The following is a 25,555-nucleotide window of genomic DNA, read 5'->3' as shown; positions in this document are numbered from 1 at the left end:
TTGGTTTAATTATGACTGAAAAAGTAACGGTAAGGAAATGAATATGGTGAAATTACCTGAATTGAATTCACAATCGAGCACTTTTAATCATGGACTAGTTTTAAGACATAAACCGGTGGTCGCTGCACGGAATCAATAAATGAACTGCGACCAGCAATCAAACCCTGTCAAGCGAGGATGGGCTTTCAATCGAGCGAATGCTTGTCATGCTTTATGTCGTTCAGATCTTGGTTTCCCAAGACTGAACCCTAATGGATTATTCGCTTAACCTCACAACGGAACCACGGCCTTTGAAGTGTTGCCCACACACTGTAGCTACAGATGTCACTTGGCCAAGTGCTGTGACAAATATTTTTCAGATGGCTTGTATGTGATAAAGTAGGACTAAGTGGACTTGCAAGCTGTCCTTATGGGTCTCTAAATCACGGAGCAGAAATCATTACCGGTAAGTAATAAATAGAACCCCTTGCGCTGAACTGAAGGCTGAAGCTACGCCTTAAAACGCAATAGAACAACATTAGAATATCTTTCATCAATTAAAAAGGTATATATTATTATAATAGCTTAAAATCACAGACAGGCTGAAACCATTTCATTTGTTGACGTCTCGAAATTATCTCATTAAAGATCTAGCCAAATATGTGGAACTAGGCATTCTTTATGCTACAAAAATATCAAATAACACAGAGGTTTTTCTCTTATTACAAAATACATTCAATTCAGACTAAAAGCGAGGTAAACGTCAGCAATTTTCTCATAAAATATAACATTCATGTTCTACATACAATACGGGTTCCGTTGGAACTACAAGGAACGCAGTAAAATGTCCATCATTGCTTTGAAAATGCATAGGGCAGTTACCAATTTAACAAACATTTATGCTAAGTCATAGGGCCAGTTGGTCAAAAGTTAAGTTGACCATGTGAAAATTAAAAGTTCATCGTTTACTGTGGTACTTTTTATTGCCGGTTTGAGCAACTGGCCCCGGGATCCAGTTCCACAGTTGTGAGTTAGTGTTCATTTTCAATGAGCTCTGAGAGTCAAATTTGAACTCACAACTGTGGAACAGGATTCAGTTCCACACTTGAGTTAGAGCGCTCATTTTCGATGAGCTAACTCCGAGTCAAATTTGAACTGACAACTGTGGACAAGATGTTTTATAATGACTACTTGGTGAATACCTTATAATGAATTCGAATACAATTTTTAAACGCATAATTTTTTTCAAAAAATTTTTTCAATAATTTTTCATTTATTATTTCATAATCGCGCGGAAATATATCAACTTTCGTGTAAAAATACCGATTTAATATACATAGATAGATTTCGAGGGCATCAGCAGTGAATTAAAAAACCGACGATTTCTGGTTCGATCCAGTTTCAAGTATTTATTTTGGCACATAATTTTTCGGGGTTAGACTTTAGATTATTTCGAATGTATTATTCGGCGAGACAAATCTTTGAATAGACCTTTGAGGTCTGGACTTCGACCTTTCGAGGTCTTGGCACTTAAATTCGAAAAAATTTTCAAAATAGACACGATCGCGAGTGTGGGCTTGATTTTAAATTTCAAAATCAAGAATTTTCGGAATTTGAGGGGAAAGCTCAGAATTCTAGGACTATTCAACCCCTCAAATTTGGATTTCCAGAATTGAAAGATATTTAAGGACTCGTAGGAACCCTGTGAAATAACCGACACCTTCCCGTAAACCCTTGCTCTATTTTACCTTTCCCACATAAAATCATACTTAACTGACTGGAATAAATTGATCACAGTGAAACCCACTGAATTCGGATCAGTTAGGACTTGAACGAAATTCAATGGTTCACGGGAAATTCTGATTTTACATCATATTTTACATATATATTTATGTATAATTCGACTGAAAATAATAACCAGATTAGGCTTCAAAAAATTCATACCTCGTCTCTCAGTCTACTCAACTTAAAACGTTCACAGGTATAGATCTATACCCTGTACTTCACTATTTTTCAAATCATGATCACATTTGGAAACGTACTGATTACAAGTTTTATGGCAGTTTACTGAAGTGACCCAGCTGATTCATTTTTTTAGCCTCAACCCTTTCAGTGCTGACTAATTAATACCCTATAGTGCTAGAGAAAATTTGAAAATTCTAAAAAATTCCACCCTAGTGTGTTGAACAATGGGAATACCACTATAGTGTGTCTACACCGCAGTGCGGTATATCGTTAGTTACTAGCATTTCACTATGCTTGACACTTGCTGCCATTTTTCAATAGAGATAATTACAAATTACTAATTACATCAATACCGGTGTAGACGCACTGAAAGGGTTAAGCCGATCAGAATAAAGCCGGTTTGACCGTATTTCAAAACCAGTTCCAAGCCTTATACAAAATAATACTGTACAATTCAAGTCATTTCTAGCGAGGCAATCGTAGTCTATCTTGTAATATCCTTGTTCTAGTGACCGTACATCTATTTGAGATACATAGTTGAGCACCTTGTTCGGTAATCTTTGTTCAGGGTTCGTACAGACCCGGAATTCCCTGATTATCCCTCATAGAAATTTCAAAATTTCCTGATCCGCCCTCGACAATAACTGAATGACTGATTCATTAGCACTGATTAGAAAGATTAGGTTATTGATGTAACTAACACAGTTTAAGGTTAGAGGACAATTGTTCCAGCACCACCTCAATCAGTAATCCTTGCAATAACCTCTCATTTCAATAAATAATCCTTGTAATGACCTCACATCTGAATGAGTAATAAACACCAATGATCTCACATCTCAATGAATAGCCATTAATGACCTCACATTTCAATGAGTAATCATTTCAATGACCTCACATCTCAATGCGTACCCCTCATTCTCATGACCTCACATCTCAATGCGTACCCCTTCTAATGACCTCACATCTCGATGAGTAATCACTGTAATGACCTCACATCGCAATGAATAGCCTCTGTAATGACCTTACATCTCAATGAGTAATCACTGTAATGACCTCACATCTCAATGAGTTATCACTGTAATGACCTCACATCTCAATGAGATATCACTGTAATGACCTCACATCTCAATGAATTATCACTGTAATGACCTCACATCTCAATGAGTTATCACTGTAATGACCTCACATCTCAATGAGTTATCACTGTAATGACCTCATATCTCGATCAGTAATCACTGTAATGACCTCACATATACGCAATTCCCATCTCTGTATCTACAGGTATAATCTGATGACGAATGATGTAATCGTAAGTCTCCGCGAAATCTTTAATGTGAAAGAAATGTCCGCGAACGCGATACGAGTAGCCGGCGTAGAACACGAATCCCAGGCAAATAAACAGAAACGATATCAGAATCAGTATCCCGAACGTCGGCGGATCGGGTAACACTATAACCAGCGCGAACTTTAACATATCCATGATATTGTTGCACGACGATTGAACGCCGTTGACGACCCCGCGTTCCGTCTCGTGAACCGTCTCCAGGAACAACTGCGTAATCGTTAAATCGGACATCCATAAACCTGAAAAAAGACAAACTGCTGTTAATAGCCGATCTATGATCAGGTGCTGGCACACACCACCAGATGGCGTGACTAAGGCAGGTTCCGATCGGTTTCTGTCGATACTTACCGAATCTGGCCGCGACGATTCCGGCCATCAAAAGCCCGATCGACAAATACGAAAATTCCGTCTGGCAACCGTCGTCGACGACATCCGCGATCGCGAGCAGTTTACGACTGCCATAGCTGCCTTCTTGAATATCTCCTATTTCTACGAAATTTTTCAGTTCCGCGACGCTCAGTAAAGATCGTCCGGGCGTGCTGCCGTTTTCAGAAAACACGTACGGGGAATTTTCCGCGGATGAATGAGGTAGCAGGGTTAGGTTGGACGGCGGAGTCGGCTGCGAGCAATTTCGGGCGGCCGCTTTTGCGCCGGTCGGATCGAACGGACTTCCCGGCGCCCAGATCGACGCGACGCACAACGTTAAACACAATATCTCGGCGGTCAACGAGAACAAACCGGTTCGAATCAGGCCGAGTCGATTGCGCAGACGCTCGTAAACGTACGTGCCGATGATTCCGGTTATCGCGCCGGCCGCCATCATTCCGCTGACGAACGACTCCGTTACGCCTTGTGTTATCGCGAAACCTACACAAAAAGAAAATATTAAACATCAATTCTTTGACTGATCTTAAGTTCTTGGGTTGTCTTAAGAACTAAAATGAGTTTAGACTGGTCTTAAGTTCTTAGGTTGTCTTTAGAACTAAAATGAGTTTAGACTGGTCTTAAGTTCTTAGGTTGTCTTTAGAACTAAAATGAGTTTAGACTGGTCTAAAGTTCTTAGGTTGTCTTTAGAACTAAAATGAGTTTAGACTGGTCTTAAGTTCTTAGGTTGTCTTTAGAACTAAAATGAGTTTAGACTGGTCTTAAGTTCTTAGGTTGTCTTTAGAACTAAAATGAGTTTAGACTGGTCTTAAGTTCTTAGGTTGTCTTTAGAACTAAAATGAGTTTAGACTGGTCTTAAGTTCTTAGGTTGTCTTTAGAACTAAAATGAGTTTAGACTGGTCTTAAGTTCTTAGCTTGTCTTTAGAACTAAAATGAGTTTAGACTGGTCTTAAGTTGTTGGATTGGCTATAGGACCAAAATAAGCTTAGACATGTCTTAAGTTGTTGAATTGGTTATAGAACTAAAATGAGTTTAGACATGTCTTAAGTTGTTAGATTGGTTAGAACCAAAATAAGCTTAGACTTGTCTCAACTAGTAAGATTGGTCTAAAAACCGGTTTGACAACTCTATTAGCCTCTCAAAAGAGATCCCCAACTCAAGAAATTAACGAACAGTTCGAGTAAAGAAGAGAACGAACCCGTAGTGATGCTGTCGAATCCTAGAACAGTCATGTATAAGGTAGCGAGCGCGAGTCCGGCCAGACACACCGACTGTCGCGCGTATATACCCCAACCTTTATACAACATTACGAAACGACTTAAAACCAACATGAATCCTTTCAGTTTTGGCGGTTCGACCGGCGCGTTTATCGTCTCTAGTTTATCCTTATCCGAGCGCTGCTGATTGTTCTCATCATCATCGACATCATCTTCATCATCATCACCGCCGTCTTTAGAAGACGTCGCGGGCAGACGTTCCGTTTCTTCTTTATTCTTAGACTCTGCAAAAGGATAAGGGGCCGATTCAGTAAAACTTAGTCATCGTGGAAAAAAATTTCGTGAGTGAATCAGAGGAATTTCTTTTAAAATTTCTTTAAGTTTAAAATGTTTCGATTTATTCAGTTTTTTAGGTTTCGATAAAATTTGTCAAATTCCCCGAGATTTCCAGTTTATTTTTTTTTCTCAAATTCTTTCGATTTTTTCCGAGAGTTTTCTAGGTTTTCCAGTTCAGTGGTGCCACTCTGTACTCGATACGGCCCCAGTAGAAGGTTGTCGGTAATTTATCTCATTGATATTGATAATTCAATTCCCATAATTCTCGTTACAATTTGCAGGCGTTTCAAGGATTTTCATAACTAGATGTCGCTAACCCGTCGATAGACTTCAAAAGCGAACCATAGAAATCGAACAATAATTTGATTATTTACTCACCTGTTTGTTGATGTTTTTTGTAGATTTTATGATGTAACGCCGGCACCCGATTGTAAACTTTCCAGATGAGGAAATACTCGACGAACATCGATACTAGGTTCCACGCTGCGATGAATATACACGAGATCTGATCACCGGCATACGTCATGATCTGACCGACGATCACAGGCGCGAGGATATTAGTCACTAGATCAATACGTCTCAATATCGCGCTCATACCTACAATACACACAAACAACTATATCAAGTAATTTGATGATGTCATAGGGGGATTTATAGAAGTAGCCATCTTTTTCTGAAAAAAGGTCTATGAAACAAATCAATTGGTAATTTTGATGGTGTCATAGGGGGATTTATGGAATAATCCAGGATCGAAAGATTGATTCAATAGTAGATACTTTGATGATGTTATAGGGAGATTTATGGAAGAGTCCTGGATCTTAAGATTGATTCATTAGTAGATGATATGATGATGTCATAGGGGGATTTATGGAAGAGTCTTGGATCTTAAGATTGATTCACTAGTAGATGATGTGATGATGTCATAGGGGGATTTATGGAAGAATCCAGGATCTTAAGATTGATTCATTAGTAGATAATTTGATGATGTCATAGGGGGATTTATGGAAGCAGACATCTTTGTTTAGAAGGGTCTATAGGTCATTAGTTGTAATCAATGGTTTGATGATGTCATAAGGGCATTTACAGAAGTAGCCATCTTTTCTGAAAAGGTCTAAAAACCAAATGAACTGGTAAATCGATGATGTCATAGGGTGATTTACGGAAGCATCCATCTTCTCTAATCTTCAGTTTAATACGTATGTATAACTTACTGGTAAGTATGGTTTTATCGCGAGCGCAGATCTCGACGATCCAATCGCGTTCGATCGAGATCGTATTGCCGAGACTGGCCAAACGAGCGAGACACGTTAGCACGACGATACCGGCTTCGCAGAGGACCTTCATCCAGCCGTCCCACAACGTCGAAACGGCCGGAAACTGAAACTCGGCGTAAACGAGGCCGGCGCACAATATCACGACGACGTTTTGTAAAATCAGCGTCGTCCGGGCGACTGAAAAATGAATTTCTGAATAAGAACGTTTTTCGGGGCGGGCTGACACGTTTTACTACTTAACTCCGAAAATTCGTTTAATGATTAATTGAAGAAAATGAAAATCGATAGAGTTAATGAGGAGATTTCCCCGCCAGATGGCGTGCCTGTCGAATCGAATATTATCAATTTTCAATCAAACTTTATATAGTTTTATATGAAAAGTTGCTGCAGTAGTTGATAGTCTACTGCACGCTAGCGACACCTGGTGGATCCTTACTCGCCATAAGTGGAATCCTCTTATTACCGCAGCAGTTGATGTCCTACTGCACGCTAGCGACACCTGGTGGATCACGTGGATCACTTACCATTAGTGGAATCCTCTATTACCGCAGCAGTTGATGTCCTACTGCCCATATCAGCAAATGTTCACTTGCCACCAACGGAATTGTACGTACCTCTAAGTCTCGGATTGCGATCGACCCAGTCGCCGATTACCGCGCCGAACAATAAAATCAGGACACCGGCTGAAAATCCGTAGATCGCCGACAATCGTAACGAGTTACCATCCAATTTAACGAGATACATTCCAACTGCAAACGACCACATTCGATCACCCTAAAATTATTAGAATCTCTTTAAATCTTGTGCATCATTGCCTCAGAGCCTCTGTGAGATATCTCATACTTCTGGGTCAGCAGTCATTTTTCAGTATTGAACTTTGATTTCCTAAATTGTTTTTAACTTACCCAGGCAGACAAAGCATGACTGCAATAAACGCTGAAATCGACGCTCTGAAGCCAAGCTAAAACAACAAGCTGAGTTAATGTCACTTTTTCAAATCGAAGCCGTCGGAAAATTTTTATGTAGTTTTAGGGATAAACATAGCAGAGTCTCACGATGCCCTCAGGTTCTAATCCTGCAAGGGAGGAACGAGGCAGTGTCATCAGATACAAATCCCTGCAACAAGGGAATGTGGCCGGCAAAGTCTCACGATGCCATCAGGTTCAAAGATTTAATTCAGGATGTAATTAATTTTCATCCCTAATGAAAGATGGCAGATCCTGTCAAATGGCTAAACGTCATTACTGACTAACGATACACCGCACTGAGGTGTAGACACACTGTTTACCTGTTATACCAAACTACAAAACACTAGGGTGGAATTTTTTCAAGATTTTCAAATCATCTCCAACACTTATTGAAAGGGTTAATTCAGATTGTCCATTACCTGCAAATCGTTGGCAACAGGATAGCTGCTGCTGCTGCTTCTGGTGCAGTCCTTCACCATCTTGAGATTCGGTGCTAGCTTTTCGACCCATCAGTAACGGAGTCTTTTCATTAGTAGGTGACGCCATCGTGGTCCCGTCCAACTGGGACCAGTTCTCGATTGAAACTAAGGCAAGCCTGTGGAGTAATTTTTTTGGAAAATTGTTCATCTTAGGGATAATTCTTAAGAAATCTTTCCCTACATATTTTCATAGCTCAGGGAAAAATTTCAATAACTATGAAATGATAAATGTTAGATGTGTGTCAGTAAACATTAATAAATGCTTTTTCTCCTTAAGTCCAGGCGTAAGTGACCAAGGGCTGCAGCTTGGTCAAAAATTGGTTAAAAAGATAGCCGACAGATATTTTAAAATACCATAGTAACAATGAAATTAAATAATAATTATCAACTATCCACTAGTGAACCGACTTTCAAGCAACTGGCCCCTGGTCTAAAACCTTGGAAATACTTAGACTCCCTTCTTGAAAATTGCGGTCAAAATCCTTACCTTTTTGAATGAAGTACTGGTGGTAGTTTAAACAATTATATCATTTCTAACATAAGCCTAGCTTTGAAAAACGATGCACACACCCGTTCAAAAACGAGACTTAGTTACTCGAGCTCACCCATTGCGATTTAGATTTTAGCTCTATCTAAAGAAAGGCTTACTAATGTAAAAACCAATGGCTCAAAAGTCTGCGCATATATTTTTCTAGGGTCACGTGCATGGTTTCTAGATCTTACGATAAACAGACAAAAATCCGAATAAATAAAGATAGCATTTTGCAGTTATAAGTGTGTCTGTCCAACCTAAATAAATCGACCGACTGGCGATTAGCGTATTCGCAATCAATTTGGGGCCGGTGTCATGCCAAATCTAGAGCAGATAACGAACGATTACGACCTCAATTTCGTATAAACTGTCGACTGGGTCAAATTTGATTATCAATCAGTTCGGGTCGACCCGAAAATCTTACCATTTTTGACGATGAAATGTTGATAGGGACGCGCAATCTTAAGACCTGCTGCATATGGCGTCACAAGCCCCGGCTTGTCACGCCATATGATTCAGGTCTGTCTGTAGAGTTTCCAGAACCTGTCAGGTCCCGAAAAAAACCCAAACTCACAACAATATTTGACGAAACGGCGAAATATCTAGGCAAGTGCTAGACGAATGGACGAACATTTTGAGTTGAATGAATATTCTGACCCGTCGTTAATATCGAAAATGATTCAACAATAACGATAAGGAAAATGTTCTGACAAATAATTCATTTGAAAGCTTGATTTATAAGAAGAAAATATTTATGTGTAAACTATGACTTATTTCTGTATTAAAGGGAAAAAATAAGTCTCGGGCATAGATGAATTAATTAATGTAGAAGTAAGAGAATATTTTCGATAGCTGAATCGAGGTCTTGATATTTCGTTTCCGCAATAAGACAATGAAAAATATCTGCTCACTATCACAGTTCGCCGGCATTACTCCTCACTGTCCTGAAGTCTCACTATTTATATTCATTGTTTTTATGATGTACATGTAAAATAGCCGAATGCAATATAGAGACTGATTTTATTGAGACTGATTTTAAATCAACTCATCAATTTAAAGCAAAATTTAAAGCAAGAAGTTTTTTTTCTATTTATATCAGTTTTAATGCAGACCTGTCACCACAGGTCGCGAGAAATTCGGTTGCGCGAGCTGCCGTGTGAGGTCTGCTTCAAAATTATTGTTTCATAGTAACTTAAGATTAACTATATCCATGGTTAGAAATTTATTTTTATAGCCTTATTAAAGTTCCATGATATTGTTCAGCTGGCTACTGGCGTGTATTCAACCCGATAAGAGACCTTATCATTCAACTTCTATAAGCTCTCAATGTCAATCCATTCAACAATAGAGACACAATTGCAGCTTTTCAGAGTTGTTGATATCATTCTGACACGCACTATTGAACACGTCACCGGCTGACCACGGTGTACGGAAGCATAGGCCATTCACTTCTGCACACTCACACTGTGAACATGCTACCGTGGATTCTCCTCCTGGCGATTTTCGCTGCGCTCCTGCTCCTGTTCCTGCTTCCTGAGGAACGACGTCTTTATGTTTTATGTGTTACTGTTCGTCTCCGTACTGTCCTGTACTGTTCCGTGTTTATTAACCCGTTCTTTTTTGCAGGTTCTTACCCGTTTTATTTTTCAGGGCCGATTTCTCTGTCGAATTTCAACGTTTGCTGGAACAAAACTAATGTCCGAAAGCGTCAGCTCTCCTTCGCCGGTCATGTGTCGAGGATGTCAGACAAAGAGTCGGTCAGGAAATTCTGCCCTCTACAAGCCCTCATACAGAACACAAACCAGGATGACGAGGGCTCACTGCCCCCACCTATCTACAAAGTGTGCTGAGTGATGTCAATGACGGGCATATCTGTGGGATTGCGCGGGATACAAATGGAGTGGTTATACTGGATTGTCACGCCACTAGCATTCATTGGTCCTTGTGACCACCCGGATGAGGGATGATTCTACTGTCACGCCCTTTGTTTCTGGTATTCTGAGTCGGCTGAGGGATGATTCTACTGTCACGCCCTTTGATTTCTAGTTTGAGTGCTAGTTTTCATTGTGTCCTTGTGACAACCTCGGGCAGAGATGAAGTCTCTTGTCGGCTTGTGAGTGCTAGTTTCATTGAGTCCTTGTGACTACCTCGGTCAGTGGATGAAGTCTCTTGTCACGCCTTTGAGTGCTAGTTGAGATCCTGAATCTCAACCCGGTCAAGCTGGTTGTACTGCGCTATTTGTGTTTCGAGCAATTTTACAGGTGTGTCAGTTACTGACGTCGCCCAGTACATCCTGCAGTTAGATGGGGAATGTGAGGCGTTGTCATTCTGGTTTTCGCGTTCTGTGTGAGGGCGTGTAGAGGGCAGTATATTCCTGGCTGGCTCATTGTCTGGTGTTCTCGGCATGTGACCGGCGACGGAGAGCTGAAAAGCTTTCGGACATTAGTTTTATTCCGTACCAGGTTTTCATCGCTCTTCTCTTTTTTTTCATTTCAGGACCCCCAAGATGAAGAAGATGCTAGAAGGCGACTACAGAAGATGGCCAAAAAAGAACACTGAACTCATCAATATTGAAAGTTAAGTTGATACATGTGTAAGTTACGATGTATGATACAGAAAGGATTGTGTAACTACAGAATATCGTTCTTTTACTCATTTCAGGTTAATCCGGAAAGGCCATCGAAAATCTACCCGCTAGAAGTGCCCACAAAAGACTCCACGTTGAATGAACCAAACACCGAAAAACCTGCCGCAACCAAACCTGGCAGTCTCATCCTGCATGGCAACAGGAAGCATACATACATAAAGCTAAGTTGATTTTTCATATCTGGAGTAGAATGCATAGGCACTGGTGAGGATACAGACGCTGGTCAAGCTCACCATCTCCGCACTACTTCATTGAAGCTCTTATGGCCGGTATATTGTTAAAAGTAAATTGAAATATAGCTAGGGCAATGGTTGCTTGAATATTTACAATATTAGACGAAATGATTGAGTGAGGTCCCTTGAATATTCTTTGGTCTGATAATTAAAATGTAGATTGGTCATTTATTGATTAAAAGATTTTTAAGGTATGTACAATTAAGGCAAATTCAATATCTTATGTGAAATTTTCCGAATGTACTGTAGACATTTCAGGCCTCATATGGCTTGTTTAACTGACTATCAAGATATAGATAGGACAATTTACTAATTAACCAATCGCTTAGATATTAGCAATCATTCGATATCTTATAATGTTTGAAGAGAAATTCTTCAGGTGTAGATATTTTAGGGCCCCATATACATTTAGGCTGGCTTAACTTGTAAAGATATATATCAATTAAACTTTATCGTCGGTTAATAGATTTTTTACAAATAATATATTGATACAAATGTCATTTATAAACATTGGGGCACTTTACAATGTATATTATATGCTGCTTTACCCATTGCATTAATGAATTCCTGGGGGAAAGATGTATAAAATAGTGTCTAGGGCTCTATCGAGATCTGGTGTAATATATATGGGGAAAACTATGGACTGCAGGTCTTTTAGAAACTGTGATTAGGTCTTAGCACTTTGATAAATCTAGAATAAAAAAAGCTTTAATTGATCCAAACATTCCCCAGAGCCATACTCTGTGCCTTGTTTTGGGCTATTATTATTGTTTACCTGACAATCATCATATATATAGCGAGGACAAATTGCTCATTAACCAATGGCTTAGATATCCACAATTGAGATGAATTTAATATTTCATGTAAGATCAAAAACTATTTACATGCTATGTATGAAATAATTTATATGTGATACAGGTCCATTATAAATATCATTAAACTGACAATTTAGATATAGATATATGTATATTTGAATATATCTATATAATAAGTGAATCAGTCTCATCGACTGATCAGTATTTACATCTCCAACTGCCGTACTTACGGCGACTGGTCATGCGCTTCAATATTACCAAAATTTACCAAAACCTTACTGATTCAAATGATATCTAAAAGCCATACTGTGTGTCAAGTGACGCATAATAGATATTGTTTATTAACTGACAATTAGAATATAGCTAAGATGAATTACTCATTAACGTATTACTTAGATATCTACAATTAAGGTTAATTCAATTGTTATGTGAAATTATTTTTAATTCAAGTCCATTGACATTTAAAATGTAGCTGATACATGTGTATCTGAGCAAATTAATCATTTATCTGTATCTAAAGTGAACCTATTGTGTCGTCATACAGCTGTATTAGTTTTGATACATATTGCCAAATTCATTTAACGCAGATTTACTTCCGATTGAAGGGAGATAAAACAAATCTGTGCACAAATACATTCCTGAATTTGGAAGGGAGAATACTTCAATTTCACTGTGTATGTCAGATTGAGAGCCTTAATCTGACAGGATATCCTTAACTTAGGTCTTAATCCTCTTGCTAATAGCTCTCTTTTACTAACCCCTCTCCTTCAAACTATATTCCAGCATCATGTCTTGCACCGCACCAGGGAGGTCCGGTCATAACAAGGTCTTTCGATCCTTATACACAGTGTACTGTAAAAGATATAAAAGAAATAAAGATTACATTGCAATTCGGCTATAAGGCAATTTCTAATTTACCACTAAAAATGTGCTTTTATCTTAAGTTCTGATGAATTCAAATAGTGATGAATTCACCACATCTGAAATTCTACTCGTGTAGATTTTCAGGCTCCATATAAATATAGATATTGTTGACTGACAATTAAGATGTAGCTAGTATGATGACTTATTAATGGATCGCTTAGATATATAGAAAATTAGTTCAAAGTTAATTCAATATAATGAATACAAGTGGAAATTATTTAAGAAATAGCGCAGTGGATGAGACGACGGTATCGTGCAATGTTGTCTTCATCTAACTGGGCCACATGTGTGTGGGATCTGTTGAATCAGTTAGGTTTTGGGGAATTCTGGGTTCGTTAAGCTAGGTATCAAAAAAGCTCTGATGCAAAATTAGCAGTTGAAATAATGATGAATCCAAATTTATGCCGGATCTGAAATTCTTCTTGGGTAGAAATTTCAAGCCCCATATGAAATATTGTCCGAGACAATTTTAATTATAGCTAGGACATTAATTGATTTATTAGGTATCTACAATAAAGATTAACTCAGCATCTTCATATAAGGTAAAAGTGCTCGAATCCAAATCATATGGGTTGATAAGACAACTGTATAATTAACTATTGGTTTAGACCTATACCCTATACGGGGTGTGTTTTAACTCTTGTATCTTGTGCGTGGGATTTATTGAATCATTAAGGCTTTGCAGAATTCTGGATTTGTCAAGGTATGGGGATGATTCAAGGTTTCTTAAATCTGTAGAACCATGTTACTTATAGGATCAGCACACTCACTCTTGTTAGTTACATTATCATAATTACAAGATCATTGTATATATTTTACGTGCGATATTTAGAATTACTGAAACGGATGAGAATACCAATCACTGGGCACAGATGTCACCATCTGTGGGTAGAGAACATATCTCTTAAAGTTTATTAATTGATGATTAAGTTAATTTGATAATATGAACATGGTTAAGCTGACAATCGAAATGTAGCCTATATAGGGGGCAATATTACTGGCAAGTTTGCACTATATGTATATATATAAATTGACACGTTAATCAGGATCAGTGGTATTCGAAAGGATTTTCTGCTCACACGATTTTGTTCTTTTTCAGCTATTCTATTAATCAACTAGTCATAAAATGTACAAAACGATCTTCAACCTTGTAATATAGATATTCCAAATCTCGATGTATCAAAATAGGCAGTCAGAAATACGCTTGCCGATTCAGACTGGTTGGAAGATTAATTGAATGAAGCGGAACCGGATTTTCCAATTATGTGCTTGGTTTTAAAGAAAACAAAATTTATGTAAAATCGACCCCTGATCACACAACTATATCTGTACTTCGATTTCCGATTTTGAATATAAAACTAGATAAAATTATTCAACCTTGTAAACTTTTGGACTATTTGCATGAAAAAAAAGAGCAAAGAATTGTAAAAACTAGATAGAATTATTCAACCTTGTAAACTTTCAGACTATTTACATGAAAAAAAGAGCAAAGAATTGTAGAAACTAGATAAAATTATTCAATCTTGTAAACTTTGCGGAATATTTTAAACATTAAAAAAAAGAGCAAAGAATTGTAAAAACTAGATAAAATTATTCAACCTTGTAAACTTTCGGACTATTTACATGAAAAAAAAGAGCAAAGAATTGTAAAAACTAGATAAAATTATTCAACCTTGTAAACTTTCTATTTAATATTTAATCTTTAATATAGATATTCCAAATCTCGATGTATTAAAATAGGCAGTCAACTTAATTGACCCCAATCAGTCGCTTGCCGAGTCAGACTGGTTGGAAGATTAATTGAATGAAGCGGAACCGGATTTTCCAATTATGTGCTTGGTTTTAAAGAATACAAAATTTATGTAAAATCGACCCCCGATCACACAACTATATCTGTACTTCGATTTCCGATTTTGAATATTAAACTAGATAAAATTATTCAACCTTGTAAACTTTCGGACTATTTACATGAAAAAAAGAGCAAAGAATTGTAAAAACTAGATAAAATTATTCAACCTTGTAAACTTTCGGACTATTTACATGAAAAAAAGAGCAAAGAATTGTAAAAACTACATAGAATTATTCATCCTTGTAAACTTTCTATTTAATATTCAATCTTTTAATATAGATATTCCAAATCTCGATGTATTAAAATAGGCAGTCAACTTAATTGACCCCAATCAGTCGCTTGCCGATTCAGACTGGTTGGAAGATTAATTGAATGAAGCGGAACCGGATTTTCCAATTATGTGCTTGGTTTTAAAGAATACAAAATTTATGTAAAATCGACCCCCGATCACACAACTATATCTGTACTTCGATTTCCGATTTTGAATATTTAACTAGATAAAATTAATCAACCTTGTAAACTTTCGGGCTATTTACATGAAAAAAAGAGCAAAGAATTGTAAAAACTAGATAAAATTATTCAACCTTGTAAACTTTCGGACTATTTACATGAAAAAAAGAGCAAATAATTGTAAAAACTAGATAGAATTATTCATCCTTGTAAACTTTCTATTTAATATTTAATCTTTAAATATAGATATTCCAAATCTCGATGTATTAAAATTGGCATTCAACTTAATTGACCCTAATCAGTCGCTTGCCGGTTCAGACTGGTTGGAAGATAAATTGAATGAAGCGGAACCGGATTTTCCAATTATGTGCTTGGTTTTAAAGAAAACAAAATTTATGTAAAATCGACCCCCGATCACACAACTATATCTGTACTTCGATTTCCGATTTTGAATATAAAACTAGACAAAATTATTCAACCTTGTAAACTTTCGGACTATTTACATGAAAAAGAGCAAAGAATTGTAAAAAATAGATAAAATTATTAAACCTTGTAAACTTTCGGACTATTTACATGAAAAAAAGGGGCAAAGAATTGTAAAAACTAGATAAAATTATTCAACCTTGTAAACTTTCGGACTATTTACATGAAAAAAGAGCAAAGAATTGTAAAAACTAGATAAAATTATTCAACCTTGTAAACTTTCGGACTATTTACATGAAAAAAAGAGCAAAGAATTGTAAAAACTAGATAGAATTATTCATTCTTGTAAACTTTCTATTTAATATTTAATCTTTTAATATAGATATTCCAAATCTCGATGTATTAAAATAGGCAGTCAACTTAATTGACTCCAATCAGTCGCTTGCCGATTCAGACTGGTTGGAAGATAAATTGAATGAAGCGGAACCGGATTTTCCAATTATGTGCTTGGTTTTAAAGAAAACAAAATTTATGTAAAATCGACCCCCGATCACACAACTATATCTGTACTTTGATATCCGATTTTGAATATAAAACTAGACAAAATTATTCAACCTTGTAAACTTTCGGACTATTTACATGAAAAAAAAGAGCAAAGAATTGTAAAAACTAGATAAAATTATTCAACCTTGTAAACTTTCGGATTATTTTCATGAAAAAAAAGAGCAAAGAATTGTAAAAACTAGATAAAATTATTCAACCTTGTAAACTTTCGGATTATTTTCATGAAAAAAAGGAGCAAAGAATTGTAAAAACTAGATAAAATTATTCAACCTTGTAAACTTTTGGACTATTTACATGAAAAAACCGACAAAAAATATGTTAAATTAGACAACCAACTTAGGAGATCCTCGCCGATAATGAACCCGGCAATCAGAAAAGGTAACTTAATATAGATGGAATTATTGCGATAAATTCTAATTGAAAAAATTTGTCAATACAGGATAACTTCTTTTAATCATTGCAGCTAAATTTCAACAATATGAAAAACCCAGCTTGAAATCAACTACTCGTCCAAAATCGACCAACTGGAACAGCGCACAGCCAACCAGAATCAAAATGATCAACCAATCAACTTAGATGATCCACGCCGATAACGAACCCAGCAATCATAAAAGGTAACTTAATATAGATGGAATTATTTTGATTAATTCTAAATGAAATTGATTTACGGTACATGGAATTTATTATTATTAATGGTATATGAAGAATTGTGTAGGCCTATATTGTAAGATATTGTATAATTACAGGATATCTTCTTTTATTCATTTCAGCTAAATCACATCTATAAGAAAATGCTCAGCCTAAGATGTACTGGTGAAAAATGTACTGATTAGAATAGCCAACAGAAGATTCCATCTTGAATTGAAATCATCAACTACCACAGAAGAGTCCATCTTGAATTCAACTGCATAGGCCTAGAAGTCCAGAGGAGAAATTTAGCCAGCAGTGGTTTATCGCCCAATGACGGATTTCTTCTACAATAGGTGGAGCACAGACATGCGTGTCTTACCGGTATATATAAACAATTATTCAGGAGCGAGACAATGCTTATCTTATAAACACTTATTCAGGAGCAGCACAGACAATGCGTATCTTATAAACACTTGTTCAGGAGCAGCAACGTCAGTAAAATATGTAAAGTATTGATTTATTTTGTGTTACCTTTCAACAAACCAGGCTGATTTGTAACAAAATTCACCGTCTATTTGAAGAGGTGGAAATAAATAAATAGTTTTAATGTTGATTAATGAAAATTGAAGTTAGTTAATTAGGGCTCTGGGCCTGAGAAGGAACTACTAATATTTGAATATTTCAATATAATGGCATTCTAATTCTTTTATATTGATTATGCAAACTGTTTTCGATTTGTTAACAGATGTGTCATGTCCTTTGTAATGTGACAGAAAGTTCCTTCTCGGAGTCTCATAAAATCTACACTCCATTAATTCATGGTATTGATCGCGTTCAGCGTCTTGGTTCGACTGAAATACAAGCTAATCTGAGATCAGAAATCAACAGGATAGTTCAGATGATCTTCATACTTAGTTAAACATAGCTTTGCATGATTTGTAATAACGACATAGTTTGGTCTCTTAGAAATAGTGATTCATTTTATATTTCCTGGGAGTGAAAATGATTTGCATAGCCTAAATGTTCAAAAGGGAGAGCGTAGTCAGTTAAACAGTTGCAACTTTTAAACGCAATAAAAGAAGTTGATATGTGATTAGTTTGGACTCCTAAACTCGCCCAGCAAGTTAATGGACATTGAATAAAGATGTTTCGAAAATGATTCCTTGGCCAAAAAGTAAAGGGGCCTTCAGTGCTGTACATACTGGCTATGCCCCCCCCCCGAATATCATCACCTTGTTAAGAAAAACGTAGACTATAATATTCGGCAGTGTTCTGTGTACAAATAATAAGTTTATATACCAAACAGTTGCTGTGTTTTTTTGATGGCATTAATTTTTTTCGGAGGCCCATAAAAGCGATTTGGCTAATGAGTCTAATATCTCGATTTTCATATAGGAGTTTCAGCATTGAGCTTCCATGTAGATAATCATAGCTTGGTATATGAGAACGTATATATCTTAGTACATTGTATCCACAGAGGTATATATAAGAGAGATATAGCTAGGAGTAACGTGATATAAAGGAATGATAATAATGGCCAGCAATGATTTTGATCGTTTTAATTTTGTTTATAGCTGTTTTAACTTCTTTCATTGTCATCCATATCATAAAGTTGAGTGGCTTTCATGCTAATCGGGGTGTTTTATGATAAACTATTATTCAGGTGCAGCAGTGAATTTCTAGCACTTTTTTTAAGTGAGCCCATAATTTCACCGATAAAAAATTCCTGATGATGTAGATTGTAATGAATAGTACAAAATACATAGAACATAATTAAGAAAAATACATTTAAAAAAACAATTGATAAAAAATACAACAAAAAAAACATAAAATTATAAGTAATAAAAATAAACAAAACCAACAAACAATTAGTAAATACTCTATATAGGGCCTTCATCATCAGGCATTTTTTCTAATCAACTTAATCCAATTATTAAAGGTTCTTCTTTCATAGAACAACCTTCTCCGTGTTTCCCAACCTCTTGAGATCCTTTCTTTTGTTGTTTTAAGCATTCTATCGGCTCAGTAATAAACAAAACAAATAACCATAAACCTTAACTAAATCAAACACACTGAAGAAATGTCTGTTTCGATAGAATGATTCAAATAACTGATGAAAGATCACGCGTCCTTTTACCTATAGCACACCCTGTCACTGCTGTAACTGTTAATTGTTTTAGGGATAATATCTGGGAGATACATTTTGCTCTTTTTTAGAAAGAATGTTAAATAGCTATAAACGTGATCATAAAATTATTGTCATGTTTTCGAATAACTTTGTATTAAATGTATTAAATGAGCGAACTGATAATGTTTGAAAATCTTTAGTTAAGACAATGTGCTGCGAAAATTCTAGTTTTCTAGTAAAAATGATGTTAACGAAAAAGAAATTTAGAACGTTAATACTAAGCTTTCCAGTATGACTTAGTACGATTTGTCTCAAGTTTGAAAGCTTTTATGTGGAGCTGTTTTTGAAATACAGTTCATTTGTTAACAAGGAACTTACATGATAATTCCTTGAGTACCTGTTATTTAGCGTGGAATAATTTTTGTCATGAGAATAAAACGACACATACGTGTACATTGTTCATCGTAAAACTTTTTTATTGTCTAGTTAAGTTTATAACAACTATCAAACTGAGGTCCTATCAAATAAAGAGGAGCATTTCTTTTTATAATGAGGATATATGAACAGTGTTGATTAGTAAATTGTCTTAGCTATGTTTTGATTGTCGGATGTCCAACAAGGGCCTGATTCAAATCTGCACAAGAAGCACTAAGATTTCGAAAAAGTTGTATAGATAATTGTAGGTATCTCAGCGATCAGTTTTTTTTTTGTAATTCACCTAGCTATATTCAAATCGAGAGTTGAACAATATCTATATGATGATACTCCATATATCTTAATTAAAAGACCTTCAAAATACTTTGCATTAAACGTGACAATGTTAAGAAAATAACGTTGATAATGTTTGAAAATCTCAGGCAAAGTTGGAAAAACTCTAGTTATCTTGTAAAATAATTTCAATGAAAATGAAAATAAAGATTGATTAGCTAATCTCAAGCTTTCCAGGGTTAATCTTTAGGTTTAATCTTTTTTTTCAAATACAGTTCACCCATTAGTTAACGAAGAACTGATAATTCCTTGAATACAAAGCAAAGTTTGCAAATTTCAGTTTTCTTGTAAAAATAATGTTAAAAAATGAAATTAGAGATTGATTATTTGAGTGAATTTGTGGTTTTATGTCCAGCTTTAATGTTTATATGCTGGAGATATGTTTTGCAGTTTTTTGTATAAACAGAAATCTTTCTTACATTGTCATTTGCAGAATAGTTGATACGATCATGGACGTATAAACTAGATCTAGTCTAATCTAGTTTATACGTCCATGATATGATAGAATGCTTCATATTCCATGAATTCCATGAAATAGCCAAGTGTCACTTATGCCTGGTTTCTTCATGAATTGTCAAATTAATAGTCTTAAACATTCAGGCTAGTCCGTCGGTGTTTTATCGATCAAAGTTTACAATTCTTTGTGTAATTTTGTTATTTTCCTATTGATTCAAGTTTTATGAATCAGTTGCAGTAGTGGAAATGTTTTGGTGAATAAGACCTTGAAATACCTTGCATGATGTAGTAGCATATGTGATATTAAAAGCTAGTAATTTTATATTTTGAATAAGTCATTATAATTGAAATTTGATATCAGTTCATTTCTATCTGCAGGGTCTGTTATGGCTTGGAGTAATGACTACAGTCTGATTACTCCAAGGTAATAGCTTGATCATGATTTTAAAAAAGTCATGTAAGGCCTAAGGGGTAGAGTGACGATGATGATTGAGTGATTCCGATATTCTCGGAGCCATCCCGTTGTACAATTGTAAATACTTCTTGATGTTCCTCTGTATACCTCTCGTTGAGGTGATGAGTGTAAATAAATTTCGATGAACTCTCGCTAACCCTATTTTGTCTGTGGTGGCGGGCGAATCATGGATATTGTTTCATTCGCCAATAACACCGACGCTTATGCTTTAATAATATCATTCTCTCAATTAATATGTAAAATTTGCTACTTTATTGCGTAACATCGATTTGATATTGTCAAAATGCACAATAAATGAAATTGAATTGAATTGTATGCACTTTGTGGTCGGTCTTCCGTCGGAGTCACGCAATAACCGGAGTCACCCTACGCGAGGAAAACGTTACAGGGTGTAGTCTACAATTTCGTCTGATGATTGACAGCTACCGGCGCCATCTCTAAACCGCGATATTTGCGGTAAGTATCCACTTTCTGATTAATTACATTAAATTTAGAGCGTGACATCTCAGGTGTGAGTCGTGGGCGATTAGATGGGAGTAGGCCCTTTATGTTAGTGACGCGCGTGGATGTTTTATTTTCCACTAACAGCGTTTAAATTGATGTTTAATCGATCGTGGATGTGTCGTGATGATGACGGATAAGGTTGAGAGAACCGGAATCGCCCCAGCATCGATCGATTATCGATTCTCCTATCCCTTCACTCATTACCTGTTAACTTATCACGTACCCGTGATCGGTATGGCTGGTTTTAGATGACTTGTTAGCCTTCCTTGGTCTTGCTGTCTTCCCTTGACATAGGAGAGGCAGCGGAGAGACGAGAGTAAGAAGGGAAAAAGAAGGAGAGGGTCCCGGTATGGAGGGAAAAGGAAGGAGACCAAGGCTAGTTCAGGAAGAGGGACGGGAGGGGGGATTTACGTTTTAATGGATTAAAATTTTACAATAAAAAAAAAACGAATGCAATGAAATTGACCCAACCATGTCATGAGGGGTGGATTGAGGGGGACCCTTTTTGGTCCGAGTGACTTAGAAGGTTTCTAACCCATTCTTAATGCATCTTAATTTTCCGGAAGAGGACCCTCAGACCCCCCCTGCTTTGGGCGCTTCGCACCTACAGCACTCGCTGATGACGGAAGCGCCCAAAAGTGGTAGTGACCCAACATTCTATGTGTCCCACCTTTTCCTAAAACCTAGATCCGCTCATGGTCATTGAGTCTAATTGAATTTGTTTTCAATATTTGAACATTTATGATGGAGGTTGAATATTTTCCAGTTGGAAGTTAAGTGATCTGGTGAAGATGAGCGTTGATGCTGCTGCTGCTGCCAGTAGTCGGCTCGATGCTGCCAGTGTTCCGGTTATCAGGAAATTAGACGAAGTCGTCATAAATAAAATCGCGGCTGGTGAAGTGATTCAACGCCCGGCTAACGCTTTGAAAGAAATGCTCGAAAACAGGTACAAAGAATTCTATCTGAATCTTGAATAGCGTGTTTGCTAATTCATTTACGCATTTTCTCTTCGATATTTTGCTCAATATTTGGGAAAACCTCCCTTTCAAGAGTCTCGCCGCGCCGAGGGAGGTTCTTTATAGCTTGTTTATTTAGTCCTAGCTATTAAATTTTGTGTGTGCTTTTATCATTACAGTCTGGACGCCGGTTCGACTAGTATCCAAGTCACCGTCAAACAGGGAGGGTTGAAATTCTTACAAATTCAGGACAACGGCCACGGAATAAAGGTAAGCTTCGATTGAGTCCTGCCCGGGTTGTAACCGTCTGGGGCCGGTTTCTCAGTTGAGACTTGAGTCCAAAAATCGTCTTAAATTCTAAGACTGGTCTTAAGTTGTTAGATCGGTTATAGAACTAACATAGTCTTAAATTGGTTCCAAATCTAAGCCATGACTATGGAACCGGCCCCTGAAAGATATTTGTCGTTGCATTCGTAAATTTGATGCTGTGTCGATCAAATAATCAAAAGCCGAGCTCGCAATACTTCTAGGCAGTTAACATTTCCAGGGTGGCCACTTACCTGGTAATCGGGGAAAGGTCAGGGACCAGTTGCACAGTCGTGACTTAAGTCCATAAGTGGTCTTAAATCTTAAGACTGGGCCCAGTTGCTCAAAAGTTGGTAAAAGATAACCGGCGGATAAATACCATAGCAACAATGACATTTCAATTGTCACTATGTCAACTATCCACTGGTTAACTCTAACTAACTTTTGAGCAACTGGCCCCTGGTCTTTAGTTGTTGGATTGGTTATAGAACTAAGTTGGTCTTAGACTGGTCTTAGACTGGTCTTAAGTCTAAGCTATGACTATGCAACTGGCCCCAGGAGATTTTCTTTGAATAGTCTTAGAATTTTGTAAAAAGAACCTAAAAATCAGGGGAAGTCTCAGAAATATTTTGATATTGCTAGATTGCGCGTTAAATCAAACAGTTTCTGTCTATGTCTTACACGTATTTGAATGTGTTAATCGATCGGATTCTTAGCAGATTGAGTCTGGGAAAACTGCAAACCTGTCAGGGAATTTCAGATTCCGATAAATTGTTTCCATTGTTTTGTGTGAATAAATTAATTTTATTTTCGTCGTATCAATTATGACGCGAAATAAGCAATATGCAATATTGTTTAGATTTTTGACGCAACAAAGGACGTCGGCATGCTAACGGCTGTAACACTTCGTGGCCGGGTCCCTTAAAAAATGAGAATGAAAAAAACAAAAGGAGCAAAGAAAACAAAAAGGAGAAAAGAGAACATTGAGATTATCAGAGGAACCTGAATACTGCCATGCATGCTCTAAGCAGTGTGCGGTCTATGATGAACTCGACGATTGTTCTGTTATTTTCAGAAAGACGACATGGCGATCGTGTGCGAACGCTTCACGACCAGCAAACTGCAGACGTTCGACGACTTGTCGTCGATCGCGACGTACGGTTTCCGCGGCGAGGCGCTCGCGAGTATCAGCCACGTGGCGCACGTAACCATAACAACGCGCACCGCCGACTCCAAGTGCGCCTTCAAGTATGAAACTTCGTTTTAGTATCGTTTAGGCCCAGGGGGATCGAAGAGAATTGTTCGAAAAAAGAATATGACAAATTACGCCCAAATATAACTTGAATTCAAATTGATAATTTCAGAGGCATGTATCAAGACGGTAAACCGAAGGGCTCGATTAAACCGTGCGCTGGTAATGTCGGAACTCAAATCACTGTAAGTTTGTGACGTTCATCAATCAGGACCTGCTCTGTTCCATTGTTGTAGTTAAGTTTGAAACATTTATTATTCTTATCATTATTATTTATTGTTATTATTATTATTATTATTATTATTATTATTATTATTATTTGGTTTTGAATATTGGTGGTAGTTGTTCTTTGAAAGTGATAAAGCGTATGGATGTACTGAAAATTGGGATTTTTTTTTTTGTTCGGCACATTTTTCCAGGTTGAAGACTTGTTTTATAACGTGAACACGAGGCGTAAAGCGTTGAAGAGTCCGTCTGAAGAACACGGTCGAATCGGCGACGTCGTCGGCCGATACGCGATACATAATCCGTCTGTCGGTTTCACTTTTAAAAAGGTAAAGAGAACCGTATTTCTCGACGAACGTTTCTTTTCCTCATCTGACAATCTTTAGTTTGAATTTTGGCTGCGACGGCGTTTTGTTTCTTAGCTCGCCACCCCCCATGCATTAACAACTACAGTCAAACTCGAACTGAAGTCGTTTCCATTTTTTCTTCCCAATTTGTATTTGCGACTTACTACGCAAGTGTAAGTCATCATTTGGGTAAGTCATTGACATTAATGATCATCCAGGCTTAGGCGAATTTGACTGTAATAGTTTGAAAATAGAAAATTTTTAGTCAGTAATTGCCTAGTTTTTCTGTAAACAATTGGGAACCGGCACACCAGCTATCCCGTCAGATGGCGCCACTGAGATATCGGACGAACTTGATGAAAATTAGTTCAATTTCAAGTAACTTTGATCTCAATTTTCGGTCGTTGAATCCAAAAATTAGTCAAATCAAGCATCGAAATGAACACTCTGATTAGTCTTTAGAGTTCATATGTGGGTCGATTTTCATATATCATGCATAGAATTTGAGAAATTATTGTTAGATTGTAATTGAGTTTGAGAAGAAAGCCGGCGTAATTCCACTTGCGACAGTAGCGGCTAGCGTTGTTGCTGGTACCCCGAGTTTTTCCGTAGATAAAATTCTATACTTCTCGCTGTTAACCGATTCAGTGGTGACTAATTAATATCCTATAGTGCTGCAGATAATTTGAAAATTAAAAAAAATTCCACCCTAGTGTGTTGAATAACGGGAATACCACTATAGTGCACCGCAGCGCGGTGTATCGTAAGTTACTAGTATTTCACTTTGTTTGACAGGTGCTGCCATTTTTCAAAAGAGATATTTACCAATTACATCAATACACCGCAGTGCGGTGTACTAGCGAAATCTATCACTGATTTATACACCGCACTGCGGTGTAGACACACTGAAAGGGTTAAGTATTAATGATATTTGCGTATTTTTAGCACGGAGAAGGAACTGCTGATATCCGGACTCCGCAAAACTCGAGCACCGTGGATAACATACGCACGATATACGGACCAGCCGTAGCCAGGTCAGAAACTTTATTCCTCTTCTCATTATAGGTGGCGCTGTTGATCACGTTCGCGGGCTTGTTTCATTTTTTTTCCCGGGGGTTTCGATA

At 37.0% G+C, this 25,555-nt stretch overlaps 2 protein-coding genes across 3 annotated transcripts in view; one reads left to right on the top strand and one right to left on the bottom strand.

Annotated features, from left to right (window-relative positions):
- Positions 1–549: 549 nt before the first annotated feature.
- Positions 550–8,980, bottom strand: LOC141911918 (solute carrier family 40 member 1-like). 2 transcript variants are annotated; one of them, XM_074803022.1, is made up of 9 exons: positions 8,904–8,980; positions 7,888–8,063; positions 7,406–7,461; positions 7,115–7,274; positions 6,438–6,677; positions 5,605–5,823; positions 4,872–5,174; positions 3,638–4,156; positions 550–3,528 (listed from the first exon to the last, which is right to left on the bottom strand). In XM_074803022.1, the coding sequence occupies exons 2-9, from the start codon at positions 8,012–8,014 to the stop codon at positions 3,191–3,193; spliced, it is 1,962 nt and encodes a 653-aa protein (XP_074659123.1). In that variant the 5' UTR covers positions 8,015–8,063; positions 8,904–8,980; the 3' UTR covers positions 550–3,190. The 2 variants fall into 2 exon arrangements, with proteins under 2 accessions (XP_074659123.1, XP_074659121.1); XM_074803020.1 differs by lacking the exon at positions 8,904–8,980 and adding an exon at positions 8,435–8,623.
- Positions 8,981–21,273: 12,293 nt separating this feature from the next.
- LOC141911749 (DNA mismatch repair protein Mlh1-like) overlaps positions 21,274–25,555 on the top strand; it is a 96,910-nt gene continuing 92,628 nt past the window's right edge. The window contains exons 1-7 of the mRNA XM_074802784.1: positions 21,274–21,297; positions 22,112–22,291; positions 22,481–22,571; positions 23,683–23,855; positions 23,972–24,044; positions 24,279–24,413; positions 25,377–25,465. Coding sequence (XP_074658885.1) covers positions 22,137–22,291; positions 22,481–22,571; positions 23,683–23,855; positions 23,972–24,044; positions 24,279–24,413; positions 25,377–25,465 — 716 coding nt within the window. The 5' untranslated portion in view covers positions 21,274–21,297; positions 22,112–22,136. The remainder of the gene's footprint in view (positions 21,298–22,111; positions 22,292–22,480; positions 22,572–23,682; positions 23,856–23,971; positions 24,045–24,278; positions 24,414–25,376; positions 25,466–25,555) is intronic.

The sequence above is a fragment of the Tubulanus polymorphus genome, chromosome 10 (genome assembly GCF_964204645.1).
Source record: "Tubulanus polymorphus chromosome 10, tnTubPoly1.2, whole genome shotgun sequence".
In the NCBI taxonomy this organism is placed as follows: domain Eukaryota; kingdom Metazoa; phylum Nemertea; class Palaeonemertea; order Tubulaniformes; family Tubulanidae; genus Tubulanus; species Tubulanus polymorphus.
This window is presented reverse-complemented; position numbering and strand designations above follow the sequence as displayed.